Below are 15,656 nucleotides of genomic sequence, written 5' to 3' on the forward strand. Positions count from 1 at the left end.
AGTTTCCTTTGTGCCCTGTGGAATCAATTCTTCGATTGCCAGCTCAAATGATCACTTATTTGCTTTCTGACATGTTGACTAGTCTGCCTTTTCTAAACTTTCAAATAATTGAAATCATACAGTGTGTAAAAAAAATAGCAATAATGGCTTATTACATCAATAGTATGTAGCACAATGCATGGCATAGAGTAGGCACTCAAAAAAAAATCATGACTGTATGAACGAATGAATGAACAGGGTTCAAAATTCTGAGTAAAAAAAAAAAGCCAGACTCTGAGACATGCTTTCTTCTCTAGATCATGAGGGCCTGATGGTCAACTCCCAGACCACATCAGAATAAATATGTGTATCAATTTTGTAGAGCCGATCACACCACATTTCTTTCAAGTTAGCTTAATTCCCTATGTTTAGCTTGAAACATTATTCTTAATACTCATAATTTCAACCTGAATCTACAGGATCTTCAGGAGCTTTAACCTATTTCATCTTTCCTTTAATCAGAAATTGTACGATTATCCTTCGAACATACCTCCCTCCCTCTACCCAAACGTGTAAATTGTACGTGGAGACTGAAGATAGTCAAACACAGAGGCAAGGATCCTGGGGAATGCTAGTGTTGGTGGCAAGTTATATCTTATGAAGAATGAAAAGCTTTGTGGGAAATCTTTATACCTGTGGTTCCCTAAAGAAGAATGCATTTTCAATATGTCATTCACTAGTTATCGCTGATTAAAGAAAAAATATACTCTCCCCCAAACTCCACCTGCTACCCTGACAGCCTTTTATTTGATATGATAACAGAGTTTCTTGATTCATATTTTGCATAATAAATAACTTCCAGAGTGTGGGGACCACCACAGCCTTTTTGAGAAGTCATCACCAGGCTCCATACAGCAATTTGGGATGGATGGCATTAGAACAGTTTAATTTCTGTGCTTTGCTTCTCTACACTTCAGCTCCCTAGGGCATATTTTACATTTATGTTCTGCAAATAACAGAGCATATGTTTCAGTTCCCCACACTTATTTTTTTCTCGAACTCATTCCCAGTGAATAGCTTCAATCTTGTCCAGGGCTTCTTGTGTGGAGCTTTGAAAATGCCCCTTCACAGAGGGACTGGTGGGGAATCAGAGACAACACTATTTGAACTTGTAGTTTCCAACCCAAGTTCTTCTCAAGCCAGAAGGGAAGAAAGAGAAAAATCTTTTCGTCATGATTTCATCTCACTTTCTTTGATGAACATTAAACAAACAGCCAATAAATGGGTTGATCTTGGCACTTGCTCCACATGTGTGTAAACACACACACACATATACACACAGTCACACGCTAATAAATGAGGATGGGAGGGAGAGAAGGAGTGTAGGCCAATTTATTCAATAAATATCGAGAACCTCCTACATGCCAAGTGCTGAGTGAGAAAGTGGAGATAAGATAAAAGCACAAAAACTCAATGTGCAACTTGACATGATTCTAATGTATATATCCTATTCTCTTTGAAAGAGTGGATTTTGAGCTTTTACTTTTCTTTTTCCAGATCCCACATTTCCAATTTACAGATTCTTATAAGAAAGGTACTTGGTAAATATGGCCGACTGACTCCTTTCACATTGCTCTCCTAGCTGCCAGTTCTCACCAGGGAGGATGACATCACTCATTGACACTCATACATATTTGAACGAAGATTCTTACCATGTCCTAAAACCCTGACCAAGGAGGATTTAGAGAATTGGAAGTTTAGTAAACAAAATCATTATTAAGGCTGCATTTGAGGTCTATTTGCCTGAAATGAAGTTTTTAAGGAAGCGATTGACGTAGAAGAACAGGACACCATTCATTGACTTGAAACAAATTACAATCTCAAGTCACTGCGCTACTACAGGGTCAGTTAGTGGAACAGGAGCACCAGCCTAGTCCCATTACAGATGTCATTTTACAAGACAAGTGTTTGATTTGGAGAGGTTGGGTAGCTCTCCCTTAGAGAGAAATCTTTCAAGGCCCTGATGGCCCTGACTCACTGCTATCCGGTTTAATAACACTGCAGATCTGGTGGGCTCTTTTTCCTCTCAACAGCGAACAGCGAGGATTCAGAGCTCCACCCAATTCTCGCTGCTTGGAAATCAGAGGAGAGACTGCTCTCTTCTGCCATCCAGTTAGATCTTAGAATTCCACAAATGGAATATTATTTTAAAAGTGATCAGAGCTGTATACCTTAAGTATTGGTATCAAAACATCAAGAAAATCTCTCTTCCAACCAAAAGGAGGAAACAATTCCTGAGAAATAATTGTACTTATGATATAGTCCTAGAAATGAAGTTTGAATTTAAAAGAGCAACTCCATAATGAACCCTCATCATTGCATGTCATAAAGTAACACTACAGCAATGTCTATGGATGCTGACAATATTTATTAAATCAGTTACTGAGGAAGTTCCACTCTGCGTGTCATTTCACTAAATTTTCTACTAGTGCATAAACCAGGCTTGGCTATAAACGTGGTGTTTGTCAGTCATGTCAAAGAATGTTTTCAGTGCTTCCTGATCATGTTCTAGGAAACATATTTCAAAGTGGCTTAAACTCTAAAGACCACCCAAATCTTTAGAGCAGATATGGCTGTCAACTATAACAGGGCATCAGATGGAGTGTTCAGTCCTGCCGAGATGAAGATTGCAAAATCTAATCTCAGCACTGGTTCTGGTTTGCTGTGTAAATCAAGTAGACTTCTGGAGCCACAGTGTTTGTAACTCTGACATGAGGATGGTAAACATCTTAAAAATGGATCTTATGGAATGTAATTGTGTAAATATAAAATGTTTAAACAAATACTAGAAAATACGCAAACGCACACTTACCACCCACCTGTATTTGGCATTACTAAGCGTCCTCCCAAATGGCCAAAGACACCAGTGGTCCTCAGTTCTGTTCTTGTGGGCAGCGATGACAGATTTTGGATGTAGGGCGTTTTATTTCTGGGATGCATTGTACTAAAGCTGCGATTGTTTCCATGGGGAAAAGTCCCAGAATGATTCTTGCCATGGTACTCAGCTCTCTCAGACACTCCTAGGGAAACCATGAAGGAGCTCTGAACTTTGACTTTGATGTCCGACAGGGGGTTAAAGAGTGAGGACTCTGTCATGAGTTCCTTGTCTAGAGGGTCCTGCAGACAGATGGGCCCACTATATGTTCGGCTCACTGTTAAGTCTGGCTGCATGGAGGAATTCAGGAGCAGGGAGTTACCTGGTAAAAGAAAATTGATCTGTCACTCAGAAACTAAAAGGCATCACTGTTAGTCCTTTACATCTGCTTGTACTAACTGCACAACAACTGTGTGCTTCCCAGCTGAGTACCCACAGCGGCTCCCATAGGCTGGTCATTAGTGACCAGAGCCTTGGAATCGGGAGATTCTCTGAATGCTGCTGACCAAAATCCTTCACTTTCCAGAGTCCCTTACATGCTGTCTTTTCAAAATAAGTATTTCTAGTTCTCCATCAGGCAACTAACTCAGGTATTATTGTTTACGTGATTATTTTAACTGGCAAAGAGAAGCTTAAAGGAAAAAAAAAAAGGAAGAAAGACGTTTTGCAATCCAGTTTGGAGCAAAAATAACATCTGTTCCTTTTAAATGGCAAGAGATGACAGAGCATGGTGACTAGGTAGTGCTGTTTATAACCGAAGCTGCATCGGTGCCAGCACATCTCACGTGGAATTCTGGGAAGTTTCTGGAGCTAGGGGAGGAAATGACGTGTCCTCAGAGCAAAAAGTTCAGGGGACCTCATGGATCGCTCCATGCCTGAGTAGCCAATTTGCTCTAATAACACATATGTCACTCTGAGAGGGGAAGGAGGCCCCATATGGGGACAGGGAAAGACTTCGGTTCTACGTGGGGAGGATCTTAGAATGGCTTCCTTTCTGTCTCAAAACAAATGAAAAAAACAATCTTTGCAAAAACATGAGAAATTGAACTTTCTCATCTGTTGGGGCTTACCAATTTTTTCTAAGCCAAATATTAAAAAGAAATGCTGTGATATTTTCTTGTGATGAAGTAATCTCATTTATTAGTAAATAACAAAATAACCCTCAGTCCCAAACCTCCCACCCATATCAGTCCGTCAATATGACATCTCAAATTGAAACCCAAACCATATTAAACAATTTTCCTTTGGGGCCTGACAAAAATGTTTAAAGTATGATATTTTTGAAAATGTTGCATTTCTAGGCCATATTGTATTAGCCTCTATTGTTTTTCCATTTTCATAATTTGTAGCAATGCCAGCGGGAAATCTATAACTCTGCCTTTTCCTGCCTCTTGTTCGGATGCTCTAAGAATCCAAAATCAGAGGAGGAGGTTTAAAATGAGATGAAATAAGCTTGCAAATCTAAAGGCTCCTTGATGATGCCTTTTCTCATGCTTCAGGCTCTTGTGCCAAGACACAGGCACAATCATGGAGCTGGGCTTTTCAATAGAACTGCATTGAATTTTACCGGGTCCAGTCTTGCTCTTGTTTATGGTCTTCTCAGGCAAGGAGTAGGACTTAAGAACCATCTAACCTCTGAAAAGAATTGGGAACAGGAGTTTCCACTGAGACCTGAAAAATCATATCCCTGAGTCTCATGGCTATTTTATCTCAAGCTCTCATTTTCTGAAGTTTAATTTTTGGCTACTGTTGAAAGACCCTCCTAGCTTATGTGAAGCCAAGAAGCAAAAACATTTCCCAGAGTTAGACTTAAGCCTAACTCAAACACTTAAGTAGAAAATGCCCCATTATAATAGTAGGTACATAGCATAGAGTCCCCAGCTCAAGATAGTTGGCTGCCAACTTGATTCCAGTTTGATCGGGGAAAATCACCCAATTACCCAAAGTTTCTCTTTGGAAATCCTTTTGAAGTTCCTGGTCTACTCTGAGGGTCTTTCTATTTAAAAGTCTTGCTGTTCACCTTCCTGGGACTCCAGGTATATTTACTCAAGATGGGATATCTCTACAACAGTGGAGGTGCAAGCCATATGAGCATCATTCCGAGGTGTACCATCATAATGAGTATAGGGCAGAGTAGAATTTTAATACAGGGTTTTGCTTATATCACTAGTTATGTGGGATTCTTGGTCAAAAGTTTTAAAAAAGCAAATGGTAAAATAAGTTTGGAAAGGCTACATATTCTCTTAGAGATTTGCACTACACATAAGCTCTGAGAAGCTCAAAGGTAAGGAGATGTGTTTAACCTTATGCAAGTCAGCATTCTTCAGATGTTTAGACCAGGGAACCACCCTCTCACCTGCTGCCTGGTGCTCTAAGGAACGCATTAGCATCCTGTGCTAAAGTAAAAGTTGTAGAAATTTTCTAGAATGATATTTACTACATTTATTGAGTACCTTCCATAAGCCAAGGGTTTATAACCGATGTTATTGCAGGTAAATTCCTCCTCACAAGAACCTTTGAGGTAGATGTCAGTATCCCCATTTTACAGCTGTAAAAATGGACACTGAGAGAGAATAATTGATTAACTAGATCATGTACAATTTTGGACTCAAATCTTTCTGACTTCAAAGCCTCTGGATTTGTACATGAAACTCTCACACTACTATGTTTCCTTTATTTTCAAGTGTTATGGTCTAAGACATTGATAAATTATTCTTTGGTGGAAATATATTTCTAGTTTCTTATGTAGTATCAAGATCAGTTCTTCCCTGGATTTATTACTAATTAAACATATGTACTAAGCTATATACCCAAATTGAGGGGATGTGTCCTTATCTGAGGCTGAGTGGACTTAGACTCAGAACTGAAAATTTGGTGCCCAGAAATGAGCGGCAAATGGTATAGAATTTTGTCTCTCCTGTCATCTCCCAATTTCTAGCATGCTTGGGATTCCGCTCGGAACCGTCTCTACTCAATCACTGCCAAGCTGTGAAACTGCTTCTTGTCCTGTGCTACAGGTGCTACTGACATGTGATAAACAGAAATGAAGGTGATGATGTTGATGATGAGAGTCAAGGTAGAAAACTTCATCCTCTGAAGAGAGACGGTTTCATTTTTTCTAAAATAAGAGCCATGTATATCTCATCTCCATCTCGAATCAGTAATAGATTCAGTTCGTATAAGAGAATTAAATGACTCTCTGTTTTGAAAATGAGTATTGCTATAGTTTGACATGATAGATTTTCCTTCCCACACAACAAAAGATTGCTTTGACTTGGCAACAGCTGAGAGTCGTTTAGGCTGGGAATTTCATCTTTTCCCTGGCTTACTGACCCATCATACATCCTCTAACGTCCCTTTACTTATTTAAAATAGAAGTAACATAACTAACTCCACCTAATAAATACTGTACTAAATATGTCTGGGACGTTGTGGTATAGTAGTTGGTCCTCAGCCTTGAATAAGCGGTATTTTAGTTAAATAAATTATACATCCTTAAAGCAGGTCTGTTAAAATAGAAAGTTGGATAATCTGAGACAAAATAAGTTTTTAAGCTCACTACATATCAAAGATAGAAATGCCTCATTTTAAGTGTTGCTAATGGAAAATTCAGATGCATTTGTCCTCACAGTAGCCAAGGACTTAAGCAGACTACTCCATCAATCTTGATTTCCTGATATGTGAAGATAATATGGTAGTGGCTCCCAGTACCAAGAGCTACCTTCACACAGGGCCAAAGAACACTGGGGGCTGTGTGTGAGCGTAGTCTACAGTCCTGAGGATGAGGTGTTGGGGGGACCTACGCCGCTGACCTTGACGGACTGTTTTGAAGTTGAAGGTCTGGAAGCCACCTGTCAATGCAGAAGAGTCAATGACGTCCACGCCATAGTCACTCTGGCTCCGTCTATAAAGGGTGACGCCAATGACCAGGACTGCAACAGCCACGACTGCAGCACCCAAGCCGGAGTACAAAGCAATGTCACTGGCATTCTCAATGCCTGAAAGACACAAGAGAAATCGTAAATGGCCAACATGGGCATAGAGCCAAAAGCACTCTAGGATACAAAATGAAATGCTATGGATTATAGGATCTACTGCTCAGAGAAAATGATATATGTAGCTAGCCACAAGTTGTACTCTATTTCACACAATAATCATGTTTCTAAAATACCTTGTATAAATCAAAGAGACTCTAGTCAAATATTGAACTGCATTAACGTATCTTACCATATAATAGAATCTTGAAGAGAATCAATTTTGCAAAGAATATAATGTTTTTCAAGTAAAAAACAGATAAATCCTTAATTTACTTGTTTTAGGGAGTCGTATTTGCCTGCAAAACATTTTTTATATTTTATTTTTATTTGAAGGAGGACATGAGATCCACATACAATGACAAAGTATGGGTGAACAGCTCTGCTTGTATATGACCTGGGGCACATGCATTCACAGAGAGGGTCTAGGATGAGAAGATAATACACGGTCTATGAGTCAAGAGAGAAAAGACCAGAGCTCACAAATATGAATTTTAGTTTTGGCACAAATCATTCAGTATAAGAGAACATTGACCACGACAGCTTAGGGTATTTATAATCATCATGGGAGGATTTCTGTTGTGAGACATGGAGGTATTTGCCCTATGTGCTCTAATGTCCATGGTAAATGTTTTCTAGCACCATTAAATGCTGGACTTAATACTTTTTTTGTGGAAGAGGACTGGTATCTAAAAGGGCACATGCTGTTTCTCCCATACCTCTCCTACTCCATCCTATTGAATGCATGGGCAAAGCAAAAATAAAAGCGTTAGTTTGAATTTAGAATGTGGGTGTCTCCCCATCCCCAAAGATATATGGTAGCTGCTTTCCAACTTTTTGGCTAGATGTACCTTGGGTGTGCTTCATTCCTGAAGAAATTCATAATGGCTACTGCAGTTCCATATGAGATTTATCAAAGACCACATAATCCTAAAAGAGGTATAATCTTGGAAAGCGTATGGAAATGGAAGGTTGCAAGTGCTAACTACATAATTATTCTTCCTACAGATTATGTGGTAAGTACACTTAATAGGTCCCAAAGTAATTATTGTGTCACCCGTATTGGGCTTACAGGATAAGATAAACCCATCATATATTTACCTTGTAATTGCACAGCACTTGTAATGCATTCACTGTACCCTAATATGGTATTTATGTTATCAAATAAGGAACTAACCACACAAGTGAAATGAATCCATTTTCAACAAAGTTAGTGGACCTTAAAATAAGGTGCTACCAAATTAAAGAGTGAACAAGGAAATCATGCAGAACCAGTTTAGTAATAGGGCAGTAAACACATAAAAATAATATGCAAGGGAGAGCATAACCACCCAAAAGAACAGTATCTGAAAGGTCAGAGGATTACCAGACACTTTTAATAATCACAGCAGCCTAGGAGTTGCTGAGAAACAGGGTGTGATTTAGGCTTTAGTTTCAACTTCACGATGGTCCAAATGGGAGAGGGATGGGGATGGAGGTATTGTGATGGTCTTCTCTGACCACCCAGAACCATGTGCCTGATGATTGATGCCAATCCCAAAGTTCCAATGTCTGCCTATGTTATATGGAGGAAAAAGGAGGGCAGCTATCATCCCACTTATGCCTCACCCTCCCTCTACTCAACTAAGTTCCTTGGAGGAAATAATTATACCTGGGGCAGTGAGAGGACACAGAACACAACAGATGCAGCAAGCCAGGGTACCAGGAGCAGAGAGAGAATTTTGGATTGAAACCAATTAGCCTTTTTCCCCACTCCCCTCCAGTTCCTTGGGCACTGATGACTGATGACACTATCATCTTAAAACGTGTATCTGGGGAGAACACACCTGCTTAGCAACTGAGCACATACAGAGAAACAGCCTGGCAGTGTACTCAATGCAGCTGCTCTGTTGCTGAGTTGGCAAAGCAGAGACAAAGACATCTTTAACTTCCCAGGTACTAAAATAGGAAGAACCAGAAGCCAAGAGGATGATCAGGGCAAAATACTTCTGGGGAAAATAGACAGCAGTGGACATGAACATCCTGAAACAAAGTGTCTTTGTTCCAGTGGATTCTCATCTTGCTCTTTATGTTTCCACTCTCGTTACCCACATAACCAGGATTCTCATTCTTCCTCTAGATACAAATCCTGGTTTTAGCGAAGGATCTTGCAAATGCCTTCAGACTGAGATATAAATGTTTGATACGGATCAATGTGTTTCCTCTCCCAGGAATATTTGAGGAATCTATATGACTTAAGTCAAGAGAATGAAATAATGAATTATAGCATTTTTAAAAATGAGTACAGGGACTTTGGGACAGGGTGGTGAAAGACGGGAGAGAGAGCTGTATGGAGAGCATTGTGTACTTAGAAGGCTCACCCTGGCACTTGGTGAGACAGTCTGATCTAAAAGACAGAAGTCAATGGACATCTACAGAAAGACAAGCAAAGTGGACAAGAACAATCTGTCCTGGGAATTAGGACGGTCAGGATCAGATAATTTCATTAATTCAACAAACATTTGTTGATGGCCAACCATGCAATGGAGATGAGGATGCCTGGATGAATTAACACACGGTCCGTATTCTCCGCTGTTTCTTGTCTAAAAGTAGTAAAATATAAGGCAGTGATGAGATCCTGGTATTTTAGGTGCAGCTACATAAGTAGATACAAGTATTCAAAGCCACAGGTGTATATCTCAAGAGATTTAATCAGACATCCTTACCCACAGCTCAAATTCTTCTAAAGTCGGTCACAGTGCTTCTTTCTTCTTTCTCTTCTGTTTTTGCTCTTCTCTTCTCTATCTGCTTTTACTTCACTTCATTCTTTTCTCTCTTTTTTTTTTTTTCCTTTGCCCCACCTCTTTCTAATCTGTCCTTCCAGGAGAGAAGAGTAGTCTTCCCTATAAGGATTTCTGTGTGCTTACAAGCATAATCAATTTGCTTTTCACGTGTGTTCAGGACTGGCCCCAGAAGAATCTGAAGTTTAGCTCCTCATTTTCCACTACAATTTCATGGGCAAAGGGAGAAAGGTGGATATATGTGTGTCTGTGAGCACACGGGCACTTGGAGGGGTGCCTCTGCAGAATCAGCTCATGCATGTCTGTGTGCACGCACACAAGCACACACTCAGCTCCTGCCAGAACTTCAGACGCCACAGCCACTCCTTCTCAGAGAAGTTGCTCTAGCAACATGACCACATGGTGCAGGCACCTCCCAGGGCCTGACAGCTTTCTCCATGTCTGAACATGTTCTCATGTTCTCCTTTGCTGCACTGTTGTACACCCCAAATTCAACTGTAATGTATTTATCTTCTAGGTAGATGCCTGCTGAGGAAAGGCCCTCTGTACCTTGTGAAAGGTCATTGTAATACAACCCCCAACTGCACTAGGCTTCTAGGCCCCTACCCATCTCTATCTATCCATCTGTCAGGCGCCAGCTCAAGGTCTCCTCCCATAAGAAAGTGACTCTGTCCCGCCAATCTAACCAACTGTGCCAACCTATGGTCTTCTAAATTCTCATATCACTTATGGTTCCTAGAACTCATTTTGGATGGTTCATTTTATTGTTAATTATCTGAATGCCACTGAATTCTCCCTAACTGCTTTAAACTCTTCAAAAGCAATAATAGCTTTATAGTTTCCCACAGAAATTTGCAAATTATTGTGCTCAACTCTTTATTGATTGCTTGCCCAGCCTCAAACTGTGGGAAGAGAAGTATTAAAGAAATCATAGTCTGAGGTTGATTTTAGAACCCCTGCTGTGGGGACTCTCATTTCGTTTACATTTATATACATCTATGTTTATAACTGTCTGCTCACTCTCGTACAAACATGGTGCTGGTTTGTTGGCTCCAAGTGAGTTTTTTTTTGGTGAGGAACATTGGCCCTGAGCTAACAACACCTGTTGCCAATCTGCCTCATTTTGCTTGAGGAAGATTGTCCCTAAGCTAACATCTGTGCCAATCTTCCTCTATTTTGCCTGTGGGACACAGTCATAGCATGGCTTGATGAGCAGTGTGTAGGTCCATGCCCAGGATTCGAACCCATGAACCAGGGCTGCTGAAGTGGAGCACGTGAACTTAACTACTATGTCACTGGGCTGGCCCCCAAGAGATTTTGAACAAAAGCTTTGATACCCTGTGACTGATCAGGCTGTTCTGCTTTTTGTGGCCACAGAGGACTTTTCTCTGACTTTCTGTTTCATAAATGAAACTTTCCATGTCAATGTGTTATTGATGTATTGCCTGTGTTTTCATCCCTAGTTTCCTCTCTCCAAGAGTCACAAAGACCTTAGGCAAAGCTTGGAAGGACCCAACATGTGGTAGAAAAAATTGTCATGTACAATCTACAGGTTAGAGCAAACTACAGCAAAAACAAACAACCTGAGGACTGAGAAATCTCTGGTATTCCAAATTAGTCAGAAACTATTTCGGAATCTGTTCATTGCTGGAAGGAGTGCGGGATCTTTGCAGAGAAAGGCAGCAAAGATGAATGGAGAGCTGGAAACTAGGACCCTGGAGAAGAAATGTTTATGGGTTCATTTGGCCTGGAGAAAAGAGAGCTGTAAAATGACTTGGAGGTGATCTTTAATGCATGAAGGAGTGTTATAGGAAGACAATAGACCCACAGTAGGTACCCAAAGACCCTTCATTTATGATGAAGCTAGTAACCAACACTTCGCCATCTCTAAGAAGGCCTGAAAAGGAGGACATGGCCTTTTATTATAGCAGTTGGGATTCTGGTTAGATATTAAAATGACCTTTTCTACAATGAGGGTTGTTAAAAAACCGCATTGTATTTCTGAGGGAGATTGTGAGATCTCCTTTCAGAAAGTCTCTAAAAAAACAGCATGACTTTACCATAGTCTACAGTTATTTTATTTTTTTGGTCAAAGCTGGTGAGAAGGGCTAAATGACCTTTCATAGCCCCTTTGAACCTCAGAGTTCAAGGAATAGGGATTAACAAGTTCAACGGCTTTATGAATTATACTCATACCTAGTCATTTATAGTAGACAGTGTCCCCAAAGGACTAAATAGAAGGGCTGTTTACTAAGTTTACCTTTCTCTTCACATGACTCCCATCTGAAAGACATATTGATGCCACTTACTGATGGAAATTTAACTCAATTCCTGTGTTACGAGCTTAACTATATATCACATTAGAATCTATTTTACTGGACTTGAGAGCAACACAGAATTAATAAAGGAGCTTAGCAAATGCCTTTCAAAATATATGATATTCTGTTTTATCTCCTATTAGATATTGTAGAATGAACGTTGCTCCCAATTCAGAAAAAAACAAAAACAAAAAACAGCTTGAATTGGTTCATATAAGAGACAGTGAATTCCTAAGGAATCCACACAATAAATATTCACAAACAGGGGACTGAGAGAGGGAAATCAAATCAAAGACTAAAGAGCCAGCAGCTGCGCTGGACTCCCATAGAAGCCAGGAAACAGCCATCCAGGGACCAGCGCTGGGCCCCGGTGCAGGCAGTGCCGTGGACACAGCGTGATGGGCCAAAATATGCAATTGCATGCTGAAACAGGATACAACAGAAGTTATTGTTAGAGTTGTTTATACTTGCTGTCATCGAGAAGGAACATTTTTTTCTTTAACACACCATAAAATAGCTTTTAAGTGATCAGCTAGGGTCAACCACAGCGAGCAATTCCAATTATATTTGCATCACTCCGACTCTCACAACGCCTTAAGCAGTCAACAACTCGGCGTTTCCAATCACCCATCCTTAAAAACCTCATTATTGTTATGATGGTGATTGTTGTTTCATTGTTGCAATTAATAACAACAATAGCACATTCTTAAATAGCACTTCTTATATGCCAGGCACTGTTCTAGTACTTTCCCTTACTACCTCATTTTAATCCTTCCAACAACACTATAAAAATGTCTCCATTTAGATGTGTAAACTGAGGCAAAAAAAATCCCTAGCTTGGCCCAAAGCCTCAGGGTTGGTAAGTAGCAGAGCTGAGGTTCAACTCCAGGCGGTCTGGCTCTAGAATTGATGACCTGGCCCATCTTTCCCTATCCAGACTTTACCTCAGTCCTTCTGATCACACTGCCTCACTACCTCTCAATGAAAAGGTGATCCAGTAACTGAGCACTAAGCTTGTGCTCGGTTCTCTGAGAACTACAGATCTGACCACATTCACCCTCACAACCAAATCTGTTTGATGTAGGAATTTTATTTCCTCTTTCACATATGATGACGTAGGTTCAGATAAAGTAGAACCTTACTCAAGGCTTCATAATTAGAAAACGATGAAGCCAGGGTTTGGACACACATCTGTCTTTACTCCTAAGTGGCTTAACCCTTACACTGTGGCTTCCCTGCCTCTCCTCTCTGCTCTCTGTGCGCCTGCGCCCAGGTTAACTTGCCCCACTGGAGGAAGTCACAAACCATACTGGCTGGTATCACCAAAAAACCGATGCTATGCAAACTCTCCTGGGCCTTCCCTGCAGCTGAATAATGATTTTATTCATGGCCTATGACCAAATAACATTTTTCATCAAAACAGTTACTCTGAACTTTGTTTCCTTTCTTCCAGACTCCTCCTTCTCACCTGCCCTTCTTTCTAGTTGAAAAAACAGAGGCCATCCCGTGTCAGCTCACTCCCCTACAACTCAAAATTCCTCTGCTCCTTCATGCATTTTTCCTTTCCTTTCCTCTGTTCCCTGAAGAGCTGCTCCTCCTCTGTGTCAGGCCATCTCTGATCCCGCCTTCTCCTGCCTCTTGGGGGACCTGGCCTCATTCATTATTCCCTTTTAGTCCTGCATCTTCAAACCTTCCCTCCACACCTCAGCCTTGCCCTCTGCCTACAAACACAGTGTAGTCTCTCTAATCATCTCTCCCCAAATTCTTACCCCAGCTTACTCTCTGATAAGCTGTTCAGAGTACAGGTGTTTTTACATCCACAGAGTTCTCAGCTTGGTTTAAAAGAACTTTAAGCATTTTTTAACATTAAACATTTCTTAACATATGTTCCATGATTTCCCTAACCAGTTAACCCCTGTCTCTGTTAAAATAAAAGAATAAATAGAGTACATGTGTAAGATGAGAAAATGTTTTAGGAAGCATGAAAAATTACACTGTGCGAAGAGGAAACTTATCCTCCGACCATCCCTTCTCCAAAAGTAAACACTCTGGATAGTATCTTTGAGAACTTTCAGGAAAAAACCAAAAATTTAAATGTCCTTCATTTGTTTTTTCTTTCTTTACCCTAAAGTCTCCAGATTACACTTCCTTTACTGTACTTCGCTTTTCTTTTCATGTACAATATCTCATAGATCTTTCCTTACCAGAACCTACAGACCTATTTTATTTCTTTTTACATCTGCCTGGCCCATCGCCAGGCTGCATGATAATTTAACTAGTCCACTATTTCTCTGTCATTTGATTGCTCCTACTGTTGCTTCCCTCTTTAAAGTCTGTCTTTTGCACAAACCATGTTCCCTCTTGAAGGCTGCTGACAGCCACTGCATCAGCAGTAATGTTCTCTGTCTTATTCTTTACCTCTGCTCTGCAGCAGTGGACAAGAATAGCTAACCCTCCTTCCAGAAAAAAAAAAAGCCTTTAAATTTGATTCTCCTGCCTCCTCCCTTCTTATTGTTTAGTAACTACACTTCATTCTCCCCATTCTATAAACGAGTTTTAGAGTTCAGGTCTCGGCCCTCTTTTCTTTCTCTCTGCTCATCTAATTGGATGATCACTCACACACAGATAGTGCTAACTATTCCCTCGATGCCGAACAGTCTCAAATCAAGATCTCCGGCCTCATCTCTTCTCTGAAGATCTCATCCTCTATTTTCTCCCAGCTCCGTGGACAAAATCACTTGCATGTTGTGCTAACATCTCAAATTTGTCACCTGATTTACAGATTCATCACCCTCATCTCTTCAAATATTTCCTTCTCTTGAATTCTCTTTGTCTTGTAATGACACCACCAGTGACCAGGCTTGAGATCACAGACTCATTCTTCATTCTGTTTCCATTGACTCTTTCCCCAAACCACTCACACACCTTGCTGATTGTATTTCAAGGGCCTCTCATGTTTCAGTTTCAATAGGAGGCACTCCAGCTGACACCTACTTTGGACAGTCTCATCTGACATAGTATCCATGCCTCCAGTCTTTGATCAATCTGAACCATTTTACATGTGGATTATTCGTTCCAAACACAGTCTGGTACTGCCACTCCAATACCTTTCAATGACTCTCTAGTAGGTATTGAGTCCACTCCAACAGGGACTTATCTTACAGCTCAAGACACTTTATGCTTTGCCTCATCCCATTTTTCAACTGCTTTTGCATTTTTCTCATCCATATGGACCCTACTCTCTGGCCAAACCTGATTCCTCAATTTTTTGTTCAAGTCGACCTTGTTCTTCAGCAGACTGGCTTTTTTTCTTTTTGTTCAGCTTTTTGCTCTTACAGAAAGGCTCTTCTCTCCCATATCTGTTTCAATTCTAACCATTCTTCCAAGATTGGCGATAAAGGTAATCTACTTTATAAAATATTTCTTGATAGTGCACATTCAGACACATTTTATTCCTCCTTTTAACAAAAATTACCAGACTTACCAAATAAAAATATGACACAATTAAATTTGAACTTCAGATCAACAATGGCTAATTTTAGTACAAGTCGTTCCTATGCAATATTTGGGACATGCTTATGCTAAAAATGTATTCCTTGTTTATCTGAAA

General features: G+C 40.3%; 1 protein-coding gene across 9 annotated transcripts in view; it reads right to left on the bottom strand.

Moving 5' to 3' along the window:
• Positions 1-15,656, bottom strand: part of UNC5D (unc-5 netrin receptor D) — a 492,857-nt gene that overhangs the window by 65,967 nt on the left and 411,234 nt on the right. For all 9 annotated transcript variants that reach the window (XM_070599133.1, XM_070599132.1, XM_070599131.1 and 6 more), the window contains 2 exons: positions 6,727-6,912; positions 2,859-3,236 (listed from right to left, as the gene is read on the bottom strand). In XM_070599133.1, the coding sequence (XP_070455234.1) occupies positions 2,859-3,236; positions 6,727-6,912 (564 nt within the window). The remainder of the gene's footprint in view (positions 1-2,858; positions 3,237-6,726; positions 6,913-15,656) is intronic.

This window comes from Equus przewalskii, chromosome 28 (genome assembly GCF_037783145.1).
Source record: "Equus przewalskii isolate Varuska chromosome 28, EquPr2, whole genome shotgun sequence".
Taxonomy (NCBI): Eukaryota; Metazoa; Chordata; class Mammalia; order Perissodactyla; family Equidae; genus Equus; species Equus przewalskii.